The sequence below is a fragment of the Meriones unguiculatus genome, chromosome 11 (genome assembly GCF_030254825.1).
Source record: "Meriones unguiculatus strain TT.TT164.6M chromosome 11, Bangor_MerUng_6.1, whole genome shotgun sequence".
In the NCBI taxonomy this organism is placed as follows: Eukaryota; Metazoa; Chordata; class Mammalia; order Rodentia; family Muridae; genus Meriones; species Meriones unguiculatus.
Window position 1 is genome coordinate 39,684,258 of NC_083359.1, and position 20,949 is coordinate 39,705,206.

At 48.6% G+C, this 20,949-nt stretch overlaps 2 protein-coding genes across 7 annotated transcripts in view; both read right to left on the reverse strand.

Moving 5' to 3' along the window:
* Unkl (unk like zinc finger) overlaps nucleotides 1-12,797 on the reverse strand; it is a 44,273-nt gene extending 31,476 nt beyond the window's left edge. For 2 of the 6 annotated variants that reach the window (XR_002476406.2, XM_021637235.2), the window contains exons 1-3: nucleotides 12,675-12,784; nucleotides 11,529-11,738; nucleotides 977-1,153 (exon numbers count right to left, since the gene is read on the reverse strand). Coding sequence is in view for 2 of the 6 variants with exons in the window: in XM_021637235.2 (XP_021492910.1) it covers nucleotides 977-1,153; nucleotides 11,529-11,738; nucleotides 12,675-12,751 (464 nt within the window). In the remaining 4 variants the exon portion in view is untranslated. Of the gene's footprint in view, nucleotides 1-976; nucleotides 1,154-11,360; nucleotides 11,431-11,528; nucleotides 11,739-12,203; nucleotides 12,223-12,259; nucleotides 12,382-12,674 lie in introns of those variants that run through there. The other 4 variants (XM_021637237.2, XM_021637234.2, XM_060363971.1 and 1 more) reach the window with 4 other exon arrangements.
* A 1,663-nt stretch (nucleotides 12,798-14,460) lies between these two features.
* On the reverse strand, nucleotides 14,461-16,802 carry LOC110548707 (ubiquinol-cytochrome-c reductase complex assembly factor 4). The gene is made up of 2 exons (XM_021637210.2): nucleotides 16,647-16,802; nucleotides 14,461-16,567 (listed from the first exon to the last, which is right to left on the reverse strand). Exons 1-2 carry the CDS (start codon nucleotides 16,676-16,678, stop codon nucleotides 16,186-16,188), a joined length of 414 nt encoding a protein of 137 aa, XP_021492885.1. The 5' UTR covers nucleotides 16,679-16,802; the 3' UTR covers nucleotides 14,461-16,185.
* Between the last annotated feature and the right edge of the window lie 4,147 nt (nucleotides 16,803-20,949).

The following is a 20,949-nucleotide window of genomic DNA, read 5'->3' on the forward strand; positions in this document are numbered from 1 at the left end:
CTGACAGCAGTTCTGTCTCAAACCTCAGTTTTAGAAAGGATCTGCCCAACTCCCCAACCCTTCTCTCTCTAAACAGGGTTGATGTAGCACTTTTTGCTGTCCTGGAACTCACTATGTAGACCAGGCTGTCCTGGAATTTAAGATCTGCCTGCCTATGCCTCTCAAGTGCTGAAATTAAAGGCGTGCACCACCATACCTGGTTGGTTTTGTTGTTGTTGCTGTTTTTGGAGGGGGATGGGGGTTTACTCTGCTATAGCCCAGAATATCCTAATGTTTACTAAGTCACTATATATCACAGACCAGCCTTGAACTCATGGCAGCCTGAGCCTAACATAGCCTCCCAAGTATTAGGATATTACAGGTATGCGCTTAGGAAGGATCTACTTTCCACAGCAGCAGGGCATACATGGCATTCATCTGTTTAGACCAGAGGTTCTCAACCTGTGGATCGAGGCCCCTTTGGCAAACCTCTATCTCCAAGAACATTTACATTACAACTCATAACAGCAGCAAACTTACAGTCACAAAGAAGCAATAAAAATACGTTATGGTTGGGGGTCACCAAAACATGAAGAACTGTATTAAAAGGTCACAGCATTAGGAAGGTTGTAAACCACTGGTCTAGACAGAAAGCATTACACCTTTGTTCCTGTTTGCGGCTCACAATTCACAAGGAAACACTGAGAGTAGGTGGGGGAGGCCAGGGATGGAGTTCAGGGAGAGTGCTTGCACTGCATCATGAACCCTGGGTTTGACCCCTAGCCCACATACACTGGGTATGGCGGAAAACTCTGTAATCTTAGTACTCAAGAAAAAGTGACAAGAGGACAGTGAGTTAGATGCCAGTGTGGGATACACAGGAGACCTTTTCCCAAAAACAGTAACTCAATAAAACTGGGGCTCAGAAAGAGATGTTTTGAAACAACGCCAGAAGCAGCAATGGGGTGAGCTGGACCCTCGGCAAGCGCCAACTCACCTGATGTCACACACAGGTGGCCGGAGGTCCAGGGGGCCATGCGCGAAGGCACAGTGCAGCCCGTTCTTCACACAGTGGCCCCGTGCATCGGTCTCATGAATACACGTGCCTGTCTTGTAGTAGCGCAGGTGGTACTTGCGCTCCGTGTCCCCAGTTGTTCGGTGCAGGTAGGGGCATCTGGGAAGCAGACGGATGAACACACGGACTAGTTCTTATGGACTTAGCTGACCCTGGGCTCCACCTGCCTCCCACTGGCACTTGAGGAGTGGCTGCTTCACACTCCTGCACACCAAGGTCTGCTCTGACCAGAAATGACACTGCTGAATGAGACCTGTCCCCGACTCCACAACCCTTCCCAAGGCACTCGGACCAAATCTGATACACACAGCAAAAAACCCCACCAATTTCCAAAAAGTCATCCTCCTTGGCTAATGTTTTGTTTGCCTTCATCTCAGAATAATTTGCTTGCCCAAATGGTACACACACTCTGGAGTGGACCACCTTCTCATAGTTTACACTCTGCACTGCTACTGGTCGTTTTTTTGTCACCTTGACACAAGCCAGGGTCATTTGGAACAGGGAACCTCAACTGACAAGATGCCTCCATCAGACTGACCTATAGACAAATCCATTGTTTTTATTTTTATTTTTATGTTTTTCAAGACAGGGTTTCTCTGTGTAGCCGTGGCTGTCCTGGACTCACTTTGTAGACCAGGCTGGCCTTGAACTCACAGAGGTCTGCCTGCATCTGTCACCCAGAGTTCTGGGATCAGAGGCATGCTACACTTTATTTTATTTTATTTTTTAATTGACAATTGATATGGGAGGTGCCAATCCTGGGCAGGGGGTCTTGGATTGTATGAGAAAACAAACTGAGCCAGATGGTGGTGACTCATGCCTCTAATCCTAGCACTCAAAAGGCAGAGGCAGGTAGACCTCTGAGAGAGGCCAGACTGGTCTACAGAGCATGTTCCAGGACAGCAAGGGCTACACAGAGAACAACAACAACAAGAAAAAGAAAGAGCAAATTGAGCAAGCCACAGACAGCAATATTGTAAGTAGAGTTTTTTTTGGGGGGTGTCTGCTTCCATTTCTGCCTCAAGTTTCCTCAGTGATGGACTGTGATATGAAATGTGAACCAAATAAACCCCTTCTCCCCCAAATTGCTTTGAGTCAGAATGTTTTATCACAGAAGAGAAGAGCAAACTAAGACATTATCCTCATTATCATTAGTTGCTATGCCAAAATTAATGACATCAGACAGTGGCTTTTGACTGGTAATGAATTTACTCTCTTTTTCTCTCTCTCTCTTTCTGGTTTTTCAAGACAGCCCTAGCTGTTTCCAAACTCCCTCTCTGTAGATCCAAGCTGGGCTTGAACTCAAAGAGATCCACCTGCCTCTGCCTCCTAGGTGCTGAGATTAAAGGTGTGTGCCACCACTGCCTCGCTTCTTTACTGGTTTTTGTTTTATTTACTTTTTTTTTAAGATTTATTTATTATTTATACAACATTCTGCCTGGACACCAGATCTTACTATAGATGGTTATGAGCCACCATGTGGTTGCTGGGAATTGAACTCAGGACCTTTGAAAGAACAGCCAATGCTCTTAACCGCTGAGCCATCTCTCCAGCCCGTTTTATTTACTTTTTAGCAAACTGTAGAGGCAACTTTAGGTCAATGATTTACAACTTCCCTGCCACCCAGAAGTCCTGGGAATTGAATTGCACTCATGCTAGGCAAGTACCCTACCACTGAGCTACAGCTCCTGCCCTCCTTTACTGATTTTAAGACAAAAAATGTCTTCCTAAGAAAAAGAATTTGATTAAAGGGCCATCATACAAAGAGTCAGAAAAAGATCTTGCTCTCTCTTGAAGCTATACTACAAAGGAGGCAAAGCAAATGCCAAGCTGTGCTCATTTTTTCTCTCAAACTGGAAGGTGAAGTTTCCTGCCTAGTTTGTATTTGAGACAGGTTTATGTATCCCAGGCTAACTCAAACTTGCTATGCAAAGCTGGTCTTGAACTCCCAATTCTCTTATCTCTGCCTCTCAAGTGCCAACATTACAGATGTATGCCACTATGCCCGGCCTTTACCTATTTTTTTCTTAAGTAAAATTTTAAGTTTTTGCTTTCTAAAAAATATTATATTACATTGTTTATTTTTTGTATTTTATTTTTTGTCCAACAACCCCAGGAGTTTGTTCTTTCCAGGACTTAATTCATGATGTTGTTTGGTGGTAGGTACCTATATTAAATAAGGCCATCACATCAGTCCTGAATTAAAAAAATTTTTTTAGACAGGATCTTACTATGTAGCTCTGGCTAGCTTGGATCTTCTATATAGACCAGGCTGGCCTTGAACTCAGAGCTCCTCCTTCCTCTGTCTCCTGAGTACTGAAATTAAAGATCTGTGTCATCACTCTTAAATATGCATTCTTGTTATGCACACAGGGCATGTCAACTTTCTGACAAGTTATTATCAAAGAAGGTAGGGATAGCCTCTAAGCCCACATCCTGGTGTTTTCAAGAACACCAGGAATGAAGGAAAGGAATCTCAGCAGATTAACAGGTCTATGGACCTGGTCAGGAAGAGCCAAGGTAGGACCCTCAAGGCAAAAAGGGATAATGTCACGCCACAATCACATAACAGGCCCAAGACCATATATTCCCAGAAGCGTAATAAACAACCCAGAGAAGCAGGAAAAAGAGCAAAGAGGCCTTATACTGTGTTGGGGGTGGGGATGGGGGAAGAGACAGGATAATAACAATACTACAAACAATTCCTCAAACATAATGAAATGGGCCTTGCCTCCATTTACAGCCCACACCTACCTCTGCAGTAAGCAGGGTGCTCCCGTTCCACTAGTTTTTCATTCTAACTGCTACCCCATCAGAGAAGAAGGTGGGACATAGGAAGACACCTCTCCTGAGAGACAGGGAAAGAGGTCCCCAAGCTATAGACACAACTTAACCACCGTATCCATCCTCCCAATTTTACACTGAAATTTATGTCCATTCCCATGAGCTTTGCTCTGACTTGTGCTGAGGGGCACCTCGATTCTCTTAATACAGGACCATTGCCATGGCAACCAGAGCACTGTCTGAGATGTCTCCCCAGGGCAGTCTCACTCCCACTGCCTGGACTCTTTTCTGCTTGGCTAGGCAGCCACTGCCCACTACTCCATGACCTCAGAGTTTGAGCTTAAACCAAATGTAAATAAAATGCCTTCATGATGGGCTGGTCTTAATCCCAGCACTTGAGAGGTAGAGAAAGGATGACTGAAAGTCCAAGGCCAACCTGATTTACATATTTAACTCAATGTAATTAATTAATTTAATTCAAAAGCTGGCTGTGGCTGGCATTTGGCATGTAGAGATCATCTCCCAAAAGAGATCTTTAGGGATTGCTGCACAGAGATATAGAGTTGTTACACAAACCCAACAGTCCTTCCAGAGACATCATCCAAGAGACTTCAGCTTGAAAGAACCAATGCTTTTAATCCCAGATGTCCCATGTGTCCTTCGGAGATGGGAGGGGACTGCCCCATGAACCAGGAAAATGAGGCCTGCTACTCAGAAGCAAATCGAGCAGAGTGTGGCAGCTACCACTTGTAAGTCTAACAACAGAGTGGCAGGGGGGGTGTGCTGTCAAAAGCTCAAGCACACTTTGTGTCCCAGAGTGATGTTGTCTTAACAACAAACAAACTCACAGAAAAGTTGCATCAAATCAGTGAGTCCAATTTTTAGTATAAACAAGACAAACTGAAGCTTTTAGTCATCTGCACCAGCAGGGACAGTGTCTAAGTCAGACAATAGTCACTTGGCACATGGGGTGGGGGAGGCTACTTGAATCTTCCCCATCCAAACAACAATAGGGACAGGCTCCTGGCTCCCTAGAAGGGTTTGTGCTGGCTGTAGTTCAGAATGACATACTCAAAGCACCCGACTTTATACCAAAGTGATGTCCACCTGAGGACATCATGGAGGAGCGACACTTGGCCTCACATAAGAATGGGAATTTCTGCCCTGTGTGCCCATCTCCTCCCAGAAACTACCTCAAAAAAAGGTACTGGGTGTGTAGCTTTACCAAGACTTTAATCCAAGTACTTGGGAGGCGGAGATAGGCAGATTTCTCTGAGTCTGAAGTCAGCCAAAGCCACATAGTAAGACCCAGATTCATGAAAACAAAGAGAGAGAGATGGACAGAGACCGACTTTGCTTGCACCCCAGGAGTACTTGTGCTGGATGTGCAGAGACATGCATTTAATTCCACAGCCTGTCCTAGATGCTTGGAAGACAGATCCAACACTAGCTGGTTATCTGGCCAACCTAAGTAGGTTGTGTGGAGCCTGAAGGCCAATTCCCATGGGGCCAAAGGCCCACCACACATGACTGAGAGCAACTAATCGAGGCCAATGCTGGACAAAGGTCATGCCCACCAGAACAAATGGCAAGCTGTCAGCCAGGATGGGATGAAACAGAAAGTACCCTTTGGGGCCAAACCTCTCAGTGAAGTTGCTGGCAGAGCTCCAGGAGTTACCAAAGGAGAGGCTGATAGTGGGGAGTGGGGGAGTCATGGGCATGACCACTGCGGTAGTTTGAATGTAATCGGCCCTGAGAGGCACACAGGGAGTTGCACTATTAGGAGTGTGGCCTTGCTGGAGGAAGTGTGTCACTGTCAGGGCAGGCTTTAAGGTTTTCCATGCTCAAGCTATGCACACAGTCTTCCTCTGCTGCCTGTGGATCAAGATGTAGAACTCTCAGCTCCTTCTCCAGCACCAGGTCTACCTGCATGCTGCCAGATTTCCTGCCACGATAATGGAGTAAACCCCTGAAACTCTAAGCCAGCCCCAATTAAATATGTTCCTTTACAAGAGTTGTTGTGGTCATGATATCTCTTCACACCAATAGAACCCTAACTAAGACAACCAGGAAAGAGGGAAGCAGGAATCTTGACGTAGGACACTGCCTGACAGCAAGCTTTCCCAAGAAGTGTGTGCGTGTCCATAAGGAAGAGGCAGGAGGGCTCTATAAGGAGAGATGACGCCAGGGAATGGAGGAGGGTGCTCACTGAGGTCAGAAAACCAGAAAGAAAGGGTGGGCTAGAAGAGGGCCACAGAGATGTGCTGGCAGTGCGGCCCACCTGGAGATGCGCACCTCCCGGAGCAGGCCAAAGCCCCAGGATGGGCCCAGCCAGCAGCAAGACTATAGATGCTTGTTTTGCCACACACTGGCTAAAGGGCTCTGTGCTGAGAAATGGTGATGTTTGAAAATAATGGACTTATGAGGCACGTGGCTAGAGCGAAAGCCTGGCTTTCTTGAGAACCTGGGTTCTATCTCCAGTACGATAATAAATAGTTTATTAATTGCTTGATAGTACTAAGCCAAAAATAAAGAATTTCAAGACACTGAAATGAAGAGAAAGTCCCACTGTCATTGCTCTGGCAGGTACTATCTAGCTTACAGTTTCCATGGCAACCCTGACTGAAGCAGAATATGCCATTCAATAAGAAAAACTAGAGCCAATCCACATGTGCAGCGATGGGGAAGTCCTTCTCAGTAATTACTAAGCAGAGACTCCCAGTGGGGGCAGCCTGTCGAATGTTTCCTGAAGGGCAAATCATCCTATGTGCTCTAGACAAGTCACAAACACCAACACAAAACTTTTTAGGAAAGACACATCTGACTCTTACTAAGCACAAATGTGCACGAAACACAAGGCTCTGGATGACCCATTCAAGTTTCCAAATGACAAACTCCGGGCTCCTAAGCGGATGTGAGCCACGGTGGCCAACAGCTGCATATGGCTAGTTACCATCTGTGCACGCTAAAGAGAATCACCTGCAGGTTGGTGTTCACTGCAGCATGCTTCGTTCCAGTAAGAACAGACACCGGATGCCCAGCAGTGACATGCTCAAATTCCAGGACAACCAAGTTTCAGAACCACTAACTAACTAGCAGTTTCAGAACTGCCTAAGACGTTTTCTCTTTCTAGATTCATTTTACTCTGAGTGTCCTGCCTGCTTGTTCATCTGTGTAATGTGTGCGCGCGCCTGGCGCCTGCAGACTTCAGAAGAGTGTCAAGATTCTCCAGGTGGGTTGTGAGCTGCCATGTGCGTGCTGAGAACTGCGCCCAGGTGGCCTGGAAGAGCGCCCACTGCTCTTAACCCCGAGGCAGCCCTGCAGCCCAAGACATGCATTCTTTTTACAAAGTAAAAATATCACTGGTGAATACCAGAGGTACCCCCAGGCCATACTCTAGGACAATCCTAGCACTCATTAGTCTCATGTATTCCTGCTCCAAGCTCAGGTAGCGGCAGCCCCAAGGTGACCAAGAGAGATCATAGCATATTAGGAAAGGAGCCCACGTCTCAGCAGTCACCTGTCTTCTAAGGACTTGTTCAAAGCAGCAAGTTCAAGAGCATGTAAATAGCACAGCTTTGGTAGATTAAATACCACAGGTGGTTGTATGCCTTTAATCCTAACACTTAGGAGACAGAGGGAGAGGGAGCTCTGTGAGTCCAAAGCCAGCCTGGTCTATATAGTGAATGCAGGACAGGCAGGAGTACAGAAAAGATTATGTGTATAAAAAAATTATATGTATTTAGTATGTGTGCAAGCATGTGCATGTGCCAAAGCATGTGAACGGAAGTCAGAGGATAATCTGTATGAGTCTTTTTCTATTATGTGATTCGCAGGGATAAATGTTAAATCACCAAGCTTGGCAGCAAATGCTTTTACCCGCTGAGCCATGTTGCTGGCTCTAGAACACTACTGTAACTGAAGCTCAGCAAGCCACACTATTTATCTAGTTTGGCCTTCAAGCTACATTAACAGCAACTCTTATCTCCACTAAAAACCTTTCTGTGAGGGGCTAGAGAGATGGCTCAGCAATTAAGGGCACGTACTGCTCTTGCAAATGATCCAAGTTGGGCTTCCAGAATTTCCATCAAGTAACTCACAGCCATCTGTAACTCGAGCTCCAGGAGATTCTGACTTTGTGCATACCTGAACACTTATGTGCACATACCCATATCCACACATACACACAGATAGATAGATATACAGATAGACGCATGCGCGCGCGCGCGCACACACACACACACACACACGCACGCACACACACACACACAATTAAAAACTAATAATACAATCTTGAAAAAAAAATCAGTGATCCTGATGGTGGTGGCATATGCTTTTAATCTCAGCACTTGGGAGGCAGAGGCAGTAAGATCTCTGTTCAAGACCAGCCTGGCCTACAACCTGAAGGATAGCCAGGACTACACAGGGAAACCCTGTCTCTGAAAAAAAAAAAAAAAAAATCAGTGAGTGTTTAGCATTTGTAAGATGTTCACTGCCAGGCTGTGGTGGGGCATGCCTTTAATCCTAGCACTCAGAAGGCAGAGGCAGGGGGATCTCTGTGAGTTCAAGGCTAGCCTGATCTACAATGAGAGTTCCAGGACAGCCATGGCTACACAGAGAAACCCAGCCTCGAAAATCTAAATAAATAAATATGTCCACCTAAGGTTATTTGACTCTCCTCAATATTTTTGAAAAGCAAAAGGAAAAATCTTCAGAAGTTCCTCCATGTTTGACAGGGTGGAAAGTTTATCGGGGTTTTGTTGGACCACCAGGACCCAAATAATGAAACAGAGACCTTTAATTAATTATAAAGGCTTGGACTTAGCTGAGGCTTGTCCCCAACCAGCTCTTATAACTTAAGTTGACCTGCTTATACTAATCTATGTTCTGTCACATGGCAGTACCAGTTTTCTTTCTCTGTGCTTCTGAGTGGGGAATCTCACGCCTGCAATTCTTTCCCAGAGTTCATCTCTCTGCTCAGATGCCCTACCTATCCTCTCCTGCCTCAGCTATTGGCATTCAGCTAAACCAATCAGAAGGTGTTGAAGGGAGTGTCTATAAAATATGATGAAGCCATAAGAGTAACAATACCAACATCTGGCCTGTAATCAGATCTCTGATTACAGAAATAAGATTTGAATAATACAAAAACATCTTTAGTCAGCGAACAAAAAGATCACCCCAACAGGAAATCTTTATAAAGGGAAGGGCACAGGCCAGAGAGGTGGCTCATCAAGCAAGTTTGATTCCAAAAGCCACATTGTGGAAAAAGAGAATAAACAACTCTACCTGTTCTTTAACCACCACATGCACACCTATGCACGCACACACGCAAACATGCAAAAAAGAAAAGATGGGGCTGGAATGATGGCTCAGTCGTTAAGAATACCATACTGTCTGCTCTTCCGCAGGACCCAGATTCAATTCCCAACACCCACATGGCAGCTCACAACTGGAGTCTGTAGCTCCAGTTCCAGGGGTTCTGACACACAGATTTACATGCAGGCTAAACACCAATGCAAATAAAAGAACAAAGAAAACAATCAAATAAAGCCTGGTATGATGGTGAATACCTTTAGGCAAGCAATCTCTGGGAGTTCAAGGCTAGCCTAGTCTACATAATAAGTTCCAGGCCATTCAGGGCTACATAGACTGTGAGAGAAGCTAGGGATATGTGTCAATGGAGGAGGGTTGACCCTTTGGATATGAAAATATCCATATCCCACCCCCCCCGCCCCATTCTACCAAAAAAATAAAATGACAAGCACCACAATTTTGTATGACTATTATGGCAATTTCACAGGCACCAGATCCCTCCAGAGTGTCAAGAGACCAGGCCTTCAAGACAGAAACTGCTGCCAGGCAGTGGTGGCGCATTCCTTTAGACCCAGCACTTGGGGGGCAGAGGCACAGATCTCTTTGAATTTGAGGCCAGGCTAGTGTGTAGAGTGAGTTCCAGGATAGCCAGGGCTACACAGAGAAATGGTGCGGGGGAGGGGTGGGGATGACCTCACCTCTGGGTAGGAAGCAACTACCCACCACATCCCCAAATTGCCTGAAGAAAAACTTTACACCTCCTGATACTATGTTTCACCTACCCCTGAACACAAAGTCTGACTTGGACTTTGTATGTCTTCATATTTCAAAATGAACATTTGGGGGTGGAGAGATAGCTAAGCCAGTAAAAATACTTACGTTGAGAACATAAAGACCTGAGTTTGATCCCTGAACCTCTCATTTAATAAACAAACAAAAGTGGCCACAATGGAACACATTTGTAGTCACAGCGCTAAGAGGTGGAGAGAGGTGGTCCCTAGCGCTTGCTGACAGACCAGCCAACCTGGCCTACCTAACCAGCTCCAAGCCGGTGAGAGACCCTATTTAAAACAGGAACAACACGCGAGGTTAACCTGTGAACTCTTGACGTACATGAATATGAGCACCCACTGGGGCTTGGCGGTGCTTGCCTGTAATCCCAGCACTCGGAGGCAGAGGCAGGCAGATCTCTGTAAATTCAAGGCCGACTTGGTGTACAAACTGAGTCCAGAACAGCCAAGACTACAAAGAGAAACCCTGTGTCTTTCAAAAAACAAAACAAAAAGTACCCAAACATACCCTGCACCTCCACACGTAAGCACACACATGCACACAGAGACACAAATAAAGACATCTGTTCATAACACCATTAGGAAACTTGTAAAAGAGAAACCAACCCAAACAAAACCTTGACTTATCAAGATGTGAAAGTGTTACATAAATGACAACGCGAAAATAAAACAACCTTCCTACCATTTCTTTTTTTAAATAAATGAGCTTGCAGTATGTCTTAGTGATAGAGGCCTTACCTAGCATATGAAAGGCCAGGAGTTCCATCCCATATCCAGGACGGGCAAAATAATCTCACAAATCCTTACCAAATAACAGTTCTACTACCCTTCTTTAGAATATACAGATAAGCAGCAAAGGAGACATTCCACACTTATGGCAAGTACTAGACTGAAAAGCAATTGACCACACAAAACCCCTTTAAATTAGGCAGCTGAGCCAGGGGTGGTGGCATATACCTGTAGTCCCAGCACTCTGGGAAGCAGAGGCAGGCAGATCTCTGTGAGTTTGAGGCTGGCCTGGTCTACCAAGTGAGTCCAGGATAGCTAAGGCTACACAGAGAAACCCTGTCTCATATAAATATATATACACACACTAAAAAATTTAAAAAAATGACATGAGGTAGATGCAAAACATGGACCAATTTTTAAGTAGAGCATTGGGTGGAATAAGGATGGGAAATGAATCAAAATCACTTTTAATTACCAAAGATTTTTTTCCAAAAAATACACATAATCTTTCATGGAACTAGCCTACAAACAGGAAAACACACACACACACACACAGCTGACCCCTGGAAATCCTGAGTACAAATTAGGTTCCCCTCTACAGGTAGAAGGTGTTAAAAAGAATCAAGGGGACCAGCACTGGGGCATACACCTTTAATCCCAGCACTTTGAGGGGCCAAGACAGTTACCTCAGTGAGTTCGAGGCCAGCCTGGTCTACGCAGTGTTCCAGGACAGCCAGGGCTACAGAGACACCCTGTCTTAAAACAAAAACCAGAAACCTCAAAAACGTGTTGACCAGAGAGTCAACGTCTGCCTTGAGAAGAGGCCAGCAACCACCCACCGGAGCCCCCCTTACTCGTCGCCGTCGGGACACAGGCCGGTGGCCTCATCGTACTTGGAGCAGTATACATCCGGGCTGTAGTTGAAGGTGCCATCTCGCCGTCGGAGCGGTCTGCGCCGCCGCTGATTTAGGAAATGCCAATGGAAACAGGTGAACGGCCTGTGCTGGCTGCACTTATGCTGCAAAAACAGGGAGCACTGCTCTGTCCTAAACTCCTTTAGATACCTAAAAAGACAAACAGCGTTGCGGACCGCAGCCGCCACCGGCTAGAGGCCCCCGGGACGCAGAGGGGCCGGGTCCCAGGCGCGAAGACCCCCACACCAAGTTCTTCTGACTGCCAAGGCCCGGTACCCTCCCCTGGGTACTGTCAATCCCCGGACCCCAGGTGGATTTCCCAATTCAGAGACCAGGTGACTCCAGACAGCCAGACAGATTATTCGTTCCCTGACCCAGTCCAAACACCACTTCCCAGTCCCCAGAGAAGGGTCCCCAACACAAGGCATAGACCTCCTCCTAGCGTTCCACCTCCAACTCCGAGCCCGGAGAACTCTACACAACTAGACTCCATTCTCCGCCCCCTTCTAGTCCCTGACCCCAGGCGCCATCTCTCAATCCTTAGTCCGGGTTTCCGACTCCCGCCCGACTCCCTTCGCCGCTTCCAGATGGACTGCAAGCGCCACCCGCCCACACCTGGCGCAACCCCTCTTCGGCGCCGCAGGAACGACCCCCCAGATCCAGGCGTCCACCTGACTGTAGGTGCGGCACCGCTCCCAACCCGGAGGCCACCCCAGCCGCCGGGCGCCGCCTCTCAAGCTCAGGTGGCGACTGCCCGCGTCCGGATGGTCGCGTGTCCGTCTCCAGCCCAGGCGCGGCCCTGAGCCCCAAACGCAGGCGCTGTTCCCCAGACTCCAGGCTGGCGCGCGGGGTCTCCGGAGACCAAGAGCGAGCCCAGGCCCCCGGCGAGGATCACCGCGGACCCGGGGCGCCGCCGCTCCACCTTCGGCGGCGGCCCGCGCCCGGACGGCGTGACCCGCAAGGGCTGGCGGCGGGGGCGCGGGCGGGGCGCACCCTCCGCGGCGACACCCGGGCCCGGGGCGCGCGCGGGCCGCTCCACCGCGCCGCAGCGCCCAGAAGGCCGCGGACGGCAGCCCAGGCACTGACCTGTAGTGGGTTGGTTTCTCGGTCTGCGGGGGGGACCCGCTCAGCGCCGCCGCCGCCGCTTTCGAAACCGACGGCATTTTCAGTCAAAACAATGCAGCGCGCATGCGCCGCGCCGGCGCCCCCGGATCTCCCCCCGCACCCAGCCCCCTGCGCCCCCCGCCGCGCCGGCCACACCCCCGGGCACGCCGCGCCGGCCACGCCCCCGGCGACCCCTCGCCCACGCGCGCCGTGCGGCGGGGGCGACACGCAGAATCTGCGGGTTACCCCCGGCAGCAAGTTACAGGCGCAAACCGGGACACGCCCGTTGGTGGAGAGTCCCCGCGCGGCTCTCCGGGTCCAGGGACCCGAGGGCTGCTGTTTGGGACAGGTTTCTTTTAGCTGGAAAAAATCTAAAATTAGGCTGTGGCGGCGGTCGCCCCTGTATTCAATTGGTGAGTTTAAGGATGGACCGAATGTGAATTCTCTGTTGAACTGTTTTTTTGTTTTTTTTTAAACACAAAGTAAGAGGCTGCCAGATGAGCCCACAGGATAAAGGGTGTACAAGGTGGTCAGAAATCAGGGTGAGCTGGGATCCACGGGATGCTTGCATGCACGTGGGGGGCGGGGCCCCGAGATGCTAGGATGAATTGGGGAGAACCCGGGGACTCGCACTATGTGGAATGAGACATCGTAAATGCGAAGAAAAGTGGCCACAGCTCCTCAGCCGGGTTCTCGAGGGATAAAGTTTGATCAGCTGTAAAGCCACAGGTATTCTGAAAGACTGGAAAGCAATTGATCTGCTCAAAGTAAATAATGTCTTATTTCCAGGAACATGGACTAAAATATGAGCGAAGACAATATGGTCCACGTATGTAAGCTATATTTTAAAATTACCACTTGCTGGTAGGATGATTTTTCATATGTCATTTGTGGACAATTTGTTTGAAACTTCTGGAGTTTGGGTTTGGGTGCTAGAGGTAGAACCGTCAGGTGCATGCTAGCCAAACACTCTACCCCTGAGCATTATCTGTAGCTTACAAACTTCCTTTCTTAAAGGAAGGTGATGTGATTGCACAAGCAATCATGTGGATAGTACGTTCTAGGCCAGCCCCGCCTACTGGAGACACTGTCTTCAATAAATAAATAAATAGGCCAGGAACATTGTCTTTGCAAAGTGGATCACACATAAGAATGAAGCAGATAAGGACAGTCAGGAGAATCTACAGAGGAATAAACACATCGAAGACTGCTGAGGAGCAGGAAATGAAAACTAGGCAAATCCCCAAACTCCAGCTTGTAGACACAAAACAGAAGACAGAAGGCAGAGCTGGCTTGTAAAATGCTATGGAGAGCTAGCAGGAAAGCTAGCTCAGGATGGTGGAATTGGAGGGCCTTTAGTGTGGACATAATCAAAAGCATTCCAAGTTCCTAATCAAAAGATGTGTTTGTTCCTACACCCTAAGGCTAGAAGGGTCCTTTTCATTGAAGCTGTCACTTAAGGGCTAGGACTAAAGAAAAAACAAAAACAGCTTTTTCTTTGTTAACAGCTAACTTTTTTTGAGGGGGAAGGGCTGCCCAACACTACTGAACTCCCCATTTTTAAGAACTTACAAAAAGTGGCTGATAGGGCTAGAGAGATAGCTCACAGTACTTAAGAGTAATGGCCATTCTTCCAGAGAACCCAACATCAGGCCCTAGCACCCACCCAATGGTGGCTCACAGCCATTCATGACTCCAGTCCTGGGGGATCTGATGCCCTCTGCATAGTGGGCACTAGGCATGCATGTGAGGTACATACATACATGGATCATACACATAAAATAACTTTATTATTTTTAAGTGTCTGTTAGGTTAATGCCTTCTCCCTTCAAAGAACATGTTTTATTTAACCTTTTCTTTCTGCCCAACAATTTTATCTATCATCTTGTACATGCAGCGGTCACCTGTGCTGTCTCATATTTGCAGGTCCTCTCCCAACACCCGGAGAGGTCAGCAGGCTGAGTGCCATAGGAAAAACACAGGCTACAGTCCATTTGGGAAAACGACAAACATGGCACAAAAATAAGCATGAAAGTAACTGTTTAGCCAGCAACCTGCTCTACAGTCACCCCATGAAAAACAATCGAACTAACAGATGTCAGGCTTGGGCCTGGTGGCACACACCTTTAATCCCAGGGGCAGGAGGCAGGTGGATCTCTGAGCTTGAGGCCAGCCTGGTCTACAGCCAGAGGTACAGGACAGCCAGGGCTACACATACACAGAGAATCAGTCTTGAAAAATTAAAAGAGAGAAAGCAACAGATGTGTAGTAAGCGTTCCCACTGTCCCAGACTGCCAATGTTCTCCTTTTGCTCATGACTTCAATACCCACATCACTGGAGAGGAGTTATCAGCCTGACAGCACTGAGGACATGATGCACGAATGGAGACATTTTTTTCAAAAACAATTCAATGTAAGCTGGGAATAAAGCTCATTGGTAGGCTAGCATGTTAGATTCCTGGGTTCAACCCCCAACACTGTAAAAAAAGACAGAGACAAAAACAAACAAACAAAAAAAGACACTTTTTTTGTCTCTTTGAAAAATAATTTTTTGGAGACAGAATCTCCCTCTGTAGCACAGATAGACCGACAGACCTCAAACTTAGGATTCTCCTGCCTCAGTCTCCTAAGTGATGGGATTACAGGCATGTATTACAATTTTTGGGTTTTGTTCTATGTTCTCAAGTGGGAATGAAGAGCAGGAAAAAAAAAAAAAAAAGGTTGACTGATTGGCCTAGCAAATTACTCCCTTCACAAACAAGATGCCAGCCGTGCGAGTTGGATCTCTGTGAGTTAGAGGCCAGCCCTGTCTACAAATAGAAACCAGGACCGCCAAGGCTACACAGAGAAACCCTGTCTCAAAAAAAAACAAAAATAGAAACAAAAGAGGATGCCAGAGGGTATCTGGTGTACACCTTTAGTCCCATCACTGGGGAAGTGGAAGCAGAGGCTGGCAGATCTCCGAGTCTGAGGCAAGGCTGGTCTACATAGCCACTTCCAGGGCAGCCAGAGGTATATATAGGGAGACTGGCTCGAACACAAAAACAAAAAACCTTGATGCAAGGGGAGAATTGTGTTCATTAGACTTCACCAAATGTATTTTCCATTTGTTAATATTTAAAATTAGCTTCAACTTATGTTGCACACAATGTGGCTCTTTACCCTTTTGCAGTTATTCTGTCTCAGAAGGCAAATGAAGTGCAGGGAACACCTCCGCCCAAACTGCTTTAAAAACATGATTAGGCTGTACGAACACATCACAAATTCAACAGCACATGGTGCACCCACAACCTGTTCTATGAACCTCAAAAGTTCTTTGGTCGTAACCACCGGGCATTGGTGTCTGGCAAGGATCAGATATCAAGCCTCCAATTTTGTGCTGTGTTCTCGCGTCTCCACGCCAAGAGCGCTAGCAGAACCAGGTCAGAAATCGCCAGAGTCGACAACGAAATCGAAGGGCGGCTGTTTATTCCCTTCCTCAGCAGGCACCCTGTCACGTTCTAGCCCCGTGGAGAACCGGGGCTTCTTCAGGTTTCTCCGGGCGACCATCTGACTCCTCCTCGTCCTCCTCTCCCAAGACCTGTCCCAGCCACTGGTCCTTGTTACTCTCCTGCCTCAGATAGCACCATATGATCAGAACCATGAGGGCGAGGGTAAGCGGCAGCACTTTCCACCAAGGCTGCTGATACTGCTTCCCCCGGGAATGATCCACCGTCCAGCGGACTGGGGCAGCCTTGCTAGAGGAGAACTGGACTGGAAGGTTGAGGTCTTCCTCCTCCTGCTCCCTGTCTGCAGGCTGGGCTGGAGACGGGCCACGGGTCGGCGAGTGCAGGCTCCGCGAAGCCCAGCCCGCGAGCCGCAGAGCTCGCACCGCTCTGGAAGAGAGACAGCAGTAAGCGCCCCGCCGCCACGACCGCCTCTCGCCCTCGCCCACCCGCACCTCGCAGCTCTCACCCCGCAGCCCGGGAGCACAGGACACTGGTCATAGCGACCTCGGCTCGCACGCTGAGGCGCGCCGCGCGTTCATCACTTCCGTCGCTCAAACCCGGAAGCCGAGCTTCACGTCCAACCTCACGACTACAAAACGTTTGTCCAGCCGCGCAACGGAAATGATGCATTTCTTCCCGCGAGCTCTTCCGCCTCGGGTTCCGCCCCGATGGTCTGGCGCCTTAAGGGTTTGTGTAGTTCTCAGGCCCTGCATAGAGACCTGAGCCGGCGTGACGAGTTGGAAGCGAGCCCGACTCGGCTCTCGGAAGAGCTCAGCCCGGCGCTGCTCAATCTGATGTCCACGGACTTGAAAACCCATGGCATCTGTTGTTCTCTTCCCAGGACCATCGTCTGGGTGGTTCTTGGTTCCCGTTGTCCCGGAGCGCGTCTTCCGTCCTTAGCGCTCCATCCCGGTTCTCAGTCTCCTGCTTGGCCAGTGTCTCAACTGCAGCCGCGTCCATCTCAGCTATGCCCTCAGCCGCGGAGGTGGGAATCTCTAATGCCGTAAACGCCTCCCGGCCGGTCATCCTCAAAAAGACATGTAGGAACGTCACCTTCACCTAGACTACTCCAGGTCTCCAGAATCTGTTCGCCTTCGGGGAGAATGGAAATGGTTCTGTGTAGACCACAGGCTCTCCAGACCTCGGACAGCCTACCACCCTACATGCGATTCTGAAATTATACCCTCGTACCTCCTGTGTGTGCCTGGAGTTTTAAGCTGGAAGCTGACTGAGGTTCAGTGCATCTTCAGAATCAGCCCTAGCCTAGGCAAGCTTGTAATCCCAACACTGGAGGCAGAGACAAGAGGCCAGCTTAGACTACACAGGTAGACGCCAACCCAATTTAAAACACAAAATAAAAAATAAAAAACAGGATCAGCCCTAACAGTGTCTTCTTAGTACCTGTGCTGCATAGAAACTGCAGTGAGTTATACCACACCTGACCTTACCATCGGGCCCACTAATGATTGTCACTCTGGTTTTATTCTTTATCTGTGAACCAGTCTCAAAAAAATATAAACACCTCTCCATCTCATGGGCCCCAGACAGCCGTGAGTCCCAGAAGCCTAGGATCCTTTCAGAGCAAGCAGAGTTCCCCTTGCTTTTTATTTTGCTCTGAGGACACTAGACCATTGAATGGGGAAGTTAGCCCCTGACTGGTAGTGATGTAGACATTTCTTCTAGAGAAAAGCCCAGTCTTACATAGCACTCCAAGGAGATGGGAGGGTGCCTTCACTAGGCAGCAAAGAGGGAGAGACACAGCCCCTCTCAGTGCAGCAACCTGGCTCCTGAAGACATGAAGGTGCGCTACAAAAACTCAGGTCCACTGTCTTGTCTTCACTTGAAATTCTTCTGCTTGAGGGCTGGAATTGAACTCCTCCCCACCCAGGGAAATGGGGACCTGAAATAAACTAGAAGAAGCTTGGAGGGAAATTTGCATCTGTTCCAACTGCAGGATTAGTGGACAACCTGCAAACTCCCTTGCCTTTTCCCACCAACTGAGGAAGGCTGGGACCTTGTGACCTGATTTTGCTCCTTCTTTGCTCAAGGTCTCCCTCCTAGGGCAGCACTCTCAGTTTGTCATCCTGAAGGTGACTGCAGCTTTTGGCTGCTTACTGCATTGTGGGCAAAAGAGGGTCCTGGGAAATCCCCTTACTGTGAGCTATAATCAACCCCAGGATGGAACACAATCAGGAGCCTCCTTGTGACCTGGACCATGCTGTTCTCCTTCGCCTCACACTCAGTGTCCTTGCCCAGGGCACTCGCTGGGTTAGAGATGTTGGAGACTAACAACACCTGTGAGTCCTCCCCATACTGAGAGGCCAAACCCAGGACCCTGGCTAAGAGCTGCTGTGTCAACAGAGGCACCTGTCTACTCTAGGCCCTACCCCACCTGTTCCATCACAGAACCCCCACACTCTACACCACTCTCCTGACTAGGACCTCAAAACACCCAGGGCCTTAACTATAGGTAGTGTACAAACCAGGGGGAACTTCCAGAAGGAGGTGGAGCTCAAGAGGCCCTAAGATGAAGGGAGCCAGGCTTCCTGGATGGGACACTAGAGGGAAGCCAGGCACAAGCTGCCCAGAACAAGGAAGTGGTGCAAGAGTTAAGAGTTTCACCCTGGGGTGCGCTAGCCTCTGACAATGACCAGTGGACCCATCTCAATCTCAATGACTGTCTCAGATCAGAGACAGAAAGAGACCTCTTAGGGCTGAGGAAACAGATGGCTCAATCTATAAAGTGTTCACTGTGCAAGCATGAAGACCTGAGGCCACACAAGGACCATACCAGCCACATAAAAAGCTCTATGTAGTGGCATATGTTTGTAACCCCGGCTCTGAGGAGGCAGAGACAGGGGATCTGTGGAGCTCTCTAGTCACCCAGTGTGGCTTAATTGGCAAGTGCCAGGTCCCAGTAAGAGACTGTCTCAAAAACAAGCTGAGTGGCTCCTAAGGAACACCACCTCTAGTCTCCATACACACATGGGACCCACAACTGCACCCCACCCCCAGAAATGAGACACCAGCAGGGACAGTTTAGTCCCTTGAACCTCAGCTTGCCTGGCTGTGAACATGAGAATTGTAGATCTTCCTGGGGCTGGCATTGCTGTACTGGAATGAACAGTGTTTCCATCCCTGAAAACACTAGCACCTTGTTTGGTCTTTGCAAATGAGATGGGTTACAGTGATGTCATACTGGTCAGAATAGGCTGTAAATCCAATGACAGGAAAGACTTTTCAGAAGAGAAGGTATGCGGAAGTAGGAGAGTCATATTGGGAAGCAGCAGCAAGGACACACACACATACACAGCTACAGAAGCAGGGAGAGAGACCAGGAATAATCCCCCCCCAAACTGTAGTAAGGAGCGTTTGAAATGTCAGGCCTCCAGATCATTAGGAAGACATCCTCTTTTTTTTTTTTTTTTAATATCAAGCTGGGCAGTGGTGGTGCATACCTTTAGTTCCAGCCCTCTGGAAGCAGAGACCAACCTGGTCTAAAGGGTGAGTTCCAGGACAGCCAGAGCCACACAGAAAAACCCTGTCTCAAAAAAAAAAAAATTATGTTTATTTTATATGTATGTGTTTTGCAATAAATTATGTGTAAATATACCGTGTGTGTGTGTGTGTGTGTGTGTGTGTGTGTGTGGTGCCCATGGAACCAGAAGAGGGCACTGGATCTCCTGAAAGTGGAGGTAGGGACAGTTGTAAGACACCATGTGGATGCTGGGACCGAACCAGGTCATTTGTAAGAGCAGCAGGCGTCTTAATGCTGAGCTATCTTTTCAGCCCTACTTGTATGTTCTACGTCACCAAGTTTATGGTGGTCAATCACAAGATCCAGCAACTGGTACAGACACTACCTTCATGTCATCCGGCTCCTGGGCAAGGCCCTGTGTCCTTGGACCCTATTCCTCAGCCACCTGCTCCTTAACAAACTTCCTCAGAGGAACCACTCTTCCTGGCAGGTTCTGCTACAGGAGCCTGGCCAGGGAGCTGGAGAAAGAGCAGCTCTACATTAGAAGCTCCAAGATGTGATGGGCCACGGTAGTGGCCATACTGCCCTGCCCCTCGGGGCATAACCAACACCTCAGCCCTCGTTATTGCAAAGCACACGGAAATTTCCCAGGAAGCCTAGTGCCTCACTAATGGGAGGCAGAGGCAGCAGCCATCAGTGTGCTTAATGGCAGGGTAATTTATTGTAGCTCCACTTAAGAGCTGACATATTGGCGCTATTGATTTTCCCAGGAAGATAGATACCAGGTGCCTAGGGGCACCCGTAAGGGCAGAGTCCCGCTCTCCCAGGGTCTGAGGCCTGACAGTGAGTGCAAGAGAGTGGGGGCAGGGGACAGTGGGCAGAGAGCTTTGCTGGGCCCAACCCAAAACATAGCCCAGTTAGGAGCAGATGCTAGGACATATGCTTCAGCCCAAGACTCCTCCAGGGTTCCCAAATGGCTGATGATTAGGCTGGGGTGACAGGGGCTCTGCCTGGCCTTTTCCACCCACTAACTGCCAACTACACTTACGAGACCAACCATTCTAGGAATACGTGTCTCTTCACTGACACACACACAGAGTCTCCTGACCAAGCCTCCTTACCAGAAACAAAAGCTAGAGTTCAACCTCTACCTGCAGCACAGGTTGTCTGCCCTGAACACAGCTCATAACTCAGCAGGGGCGAAAAAGGGGGGGGTGACTCCCTAACCACACCCTTTAAGTCTCCAGGTCTTCCCAGAGAGAGCCCCTCCCATTTTGCTTGGACTTATGCA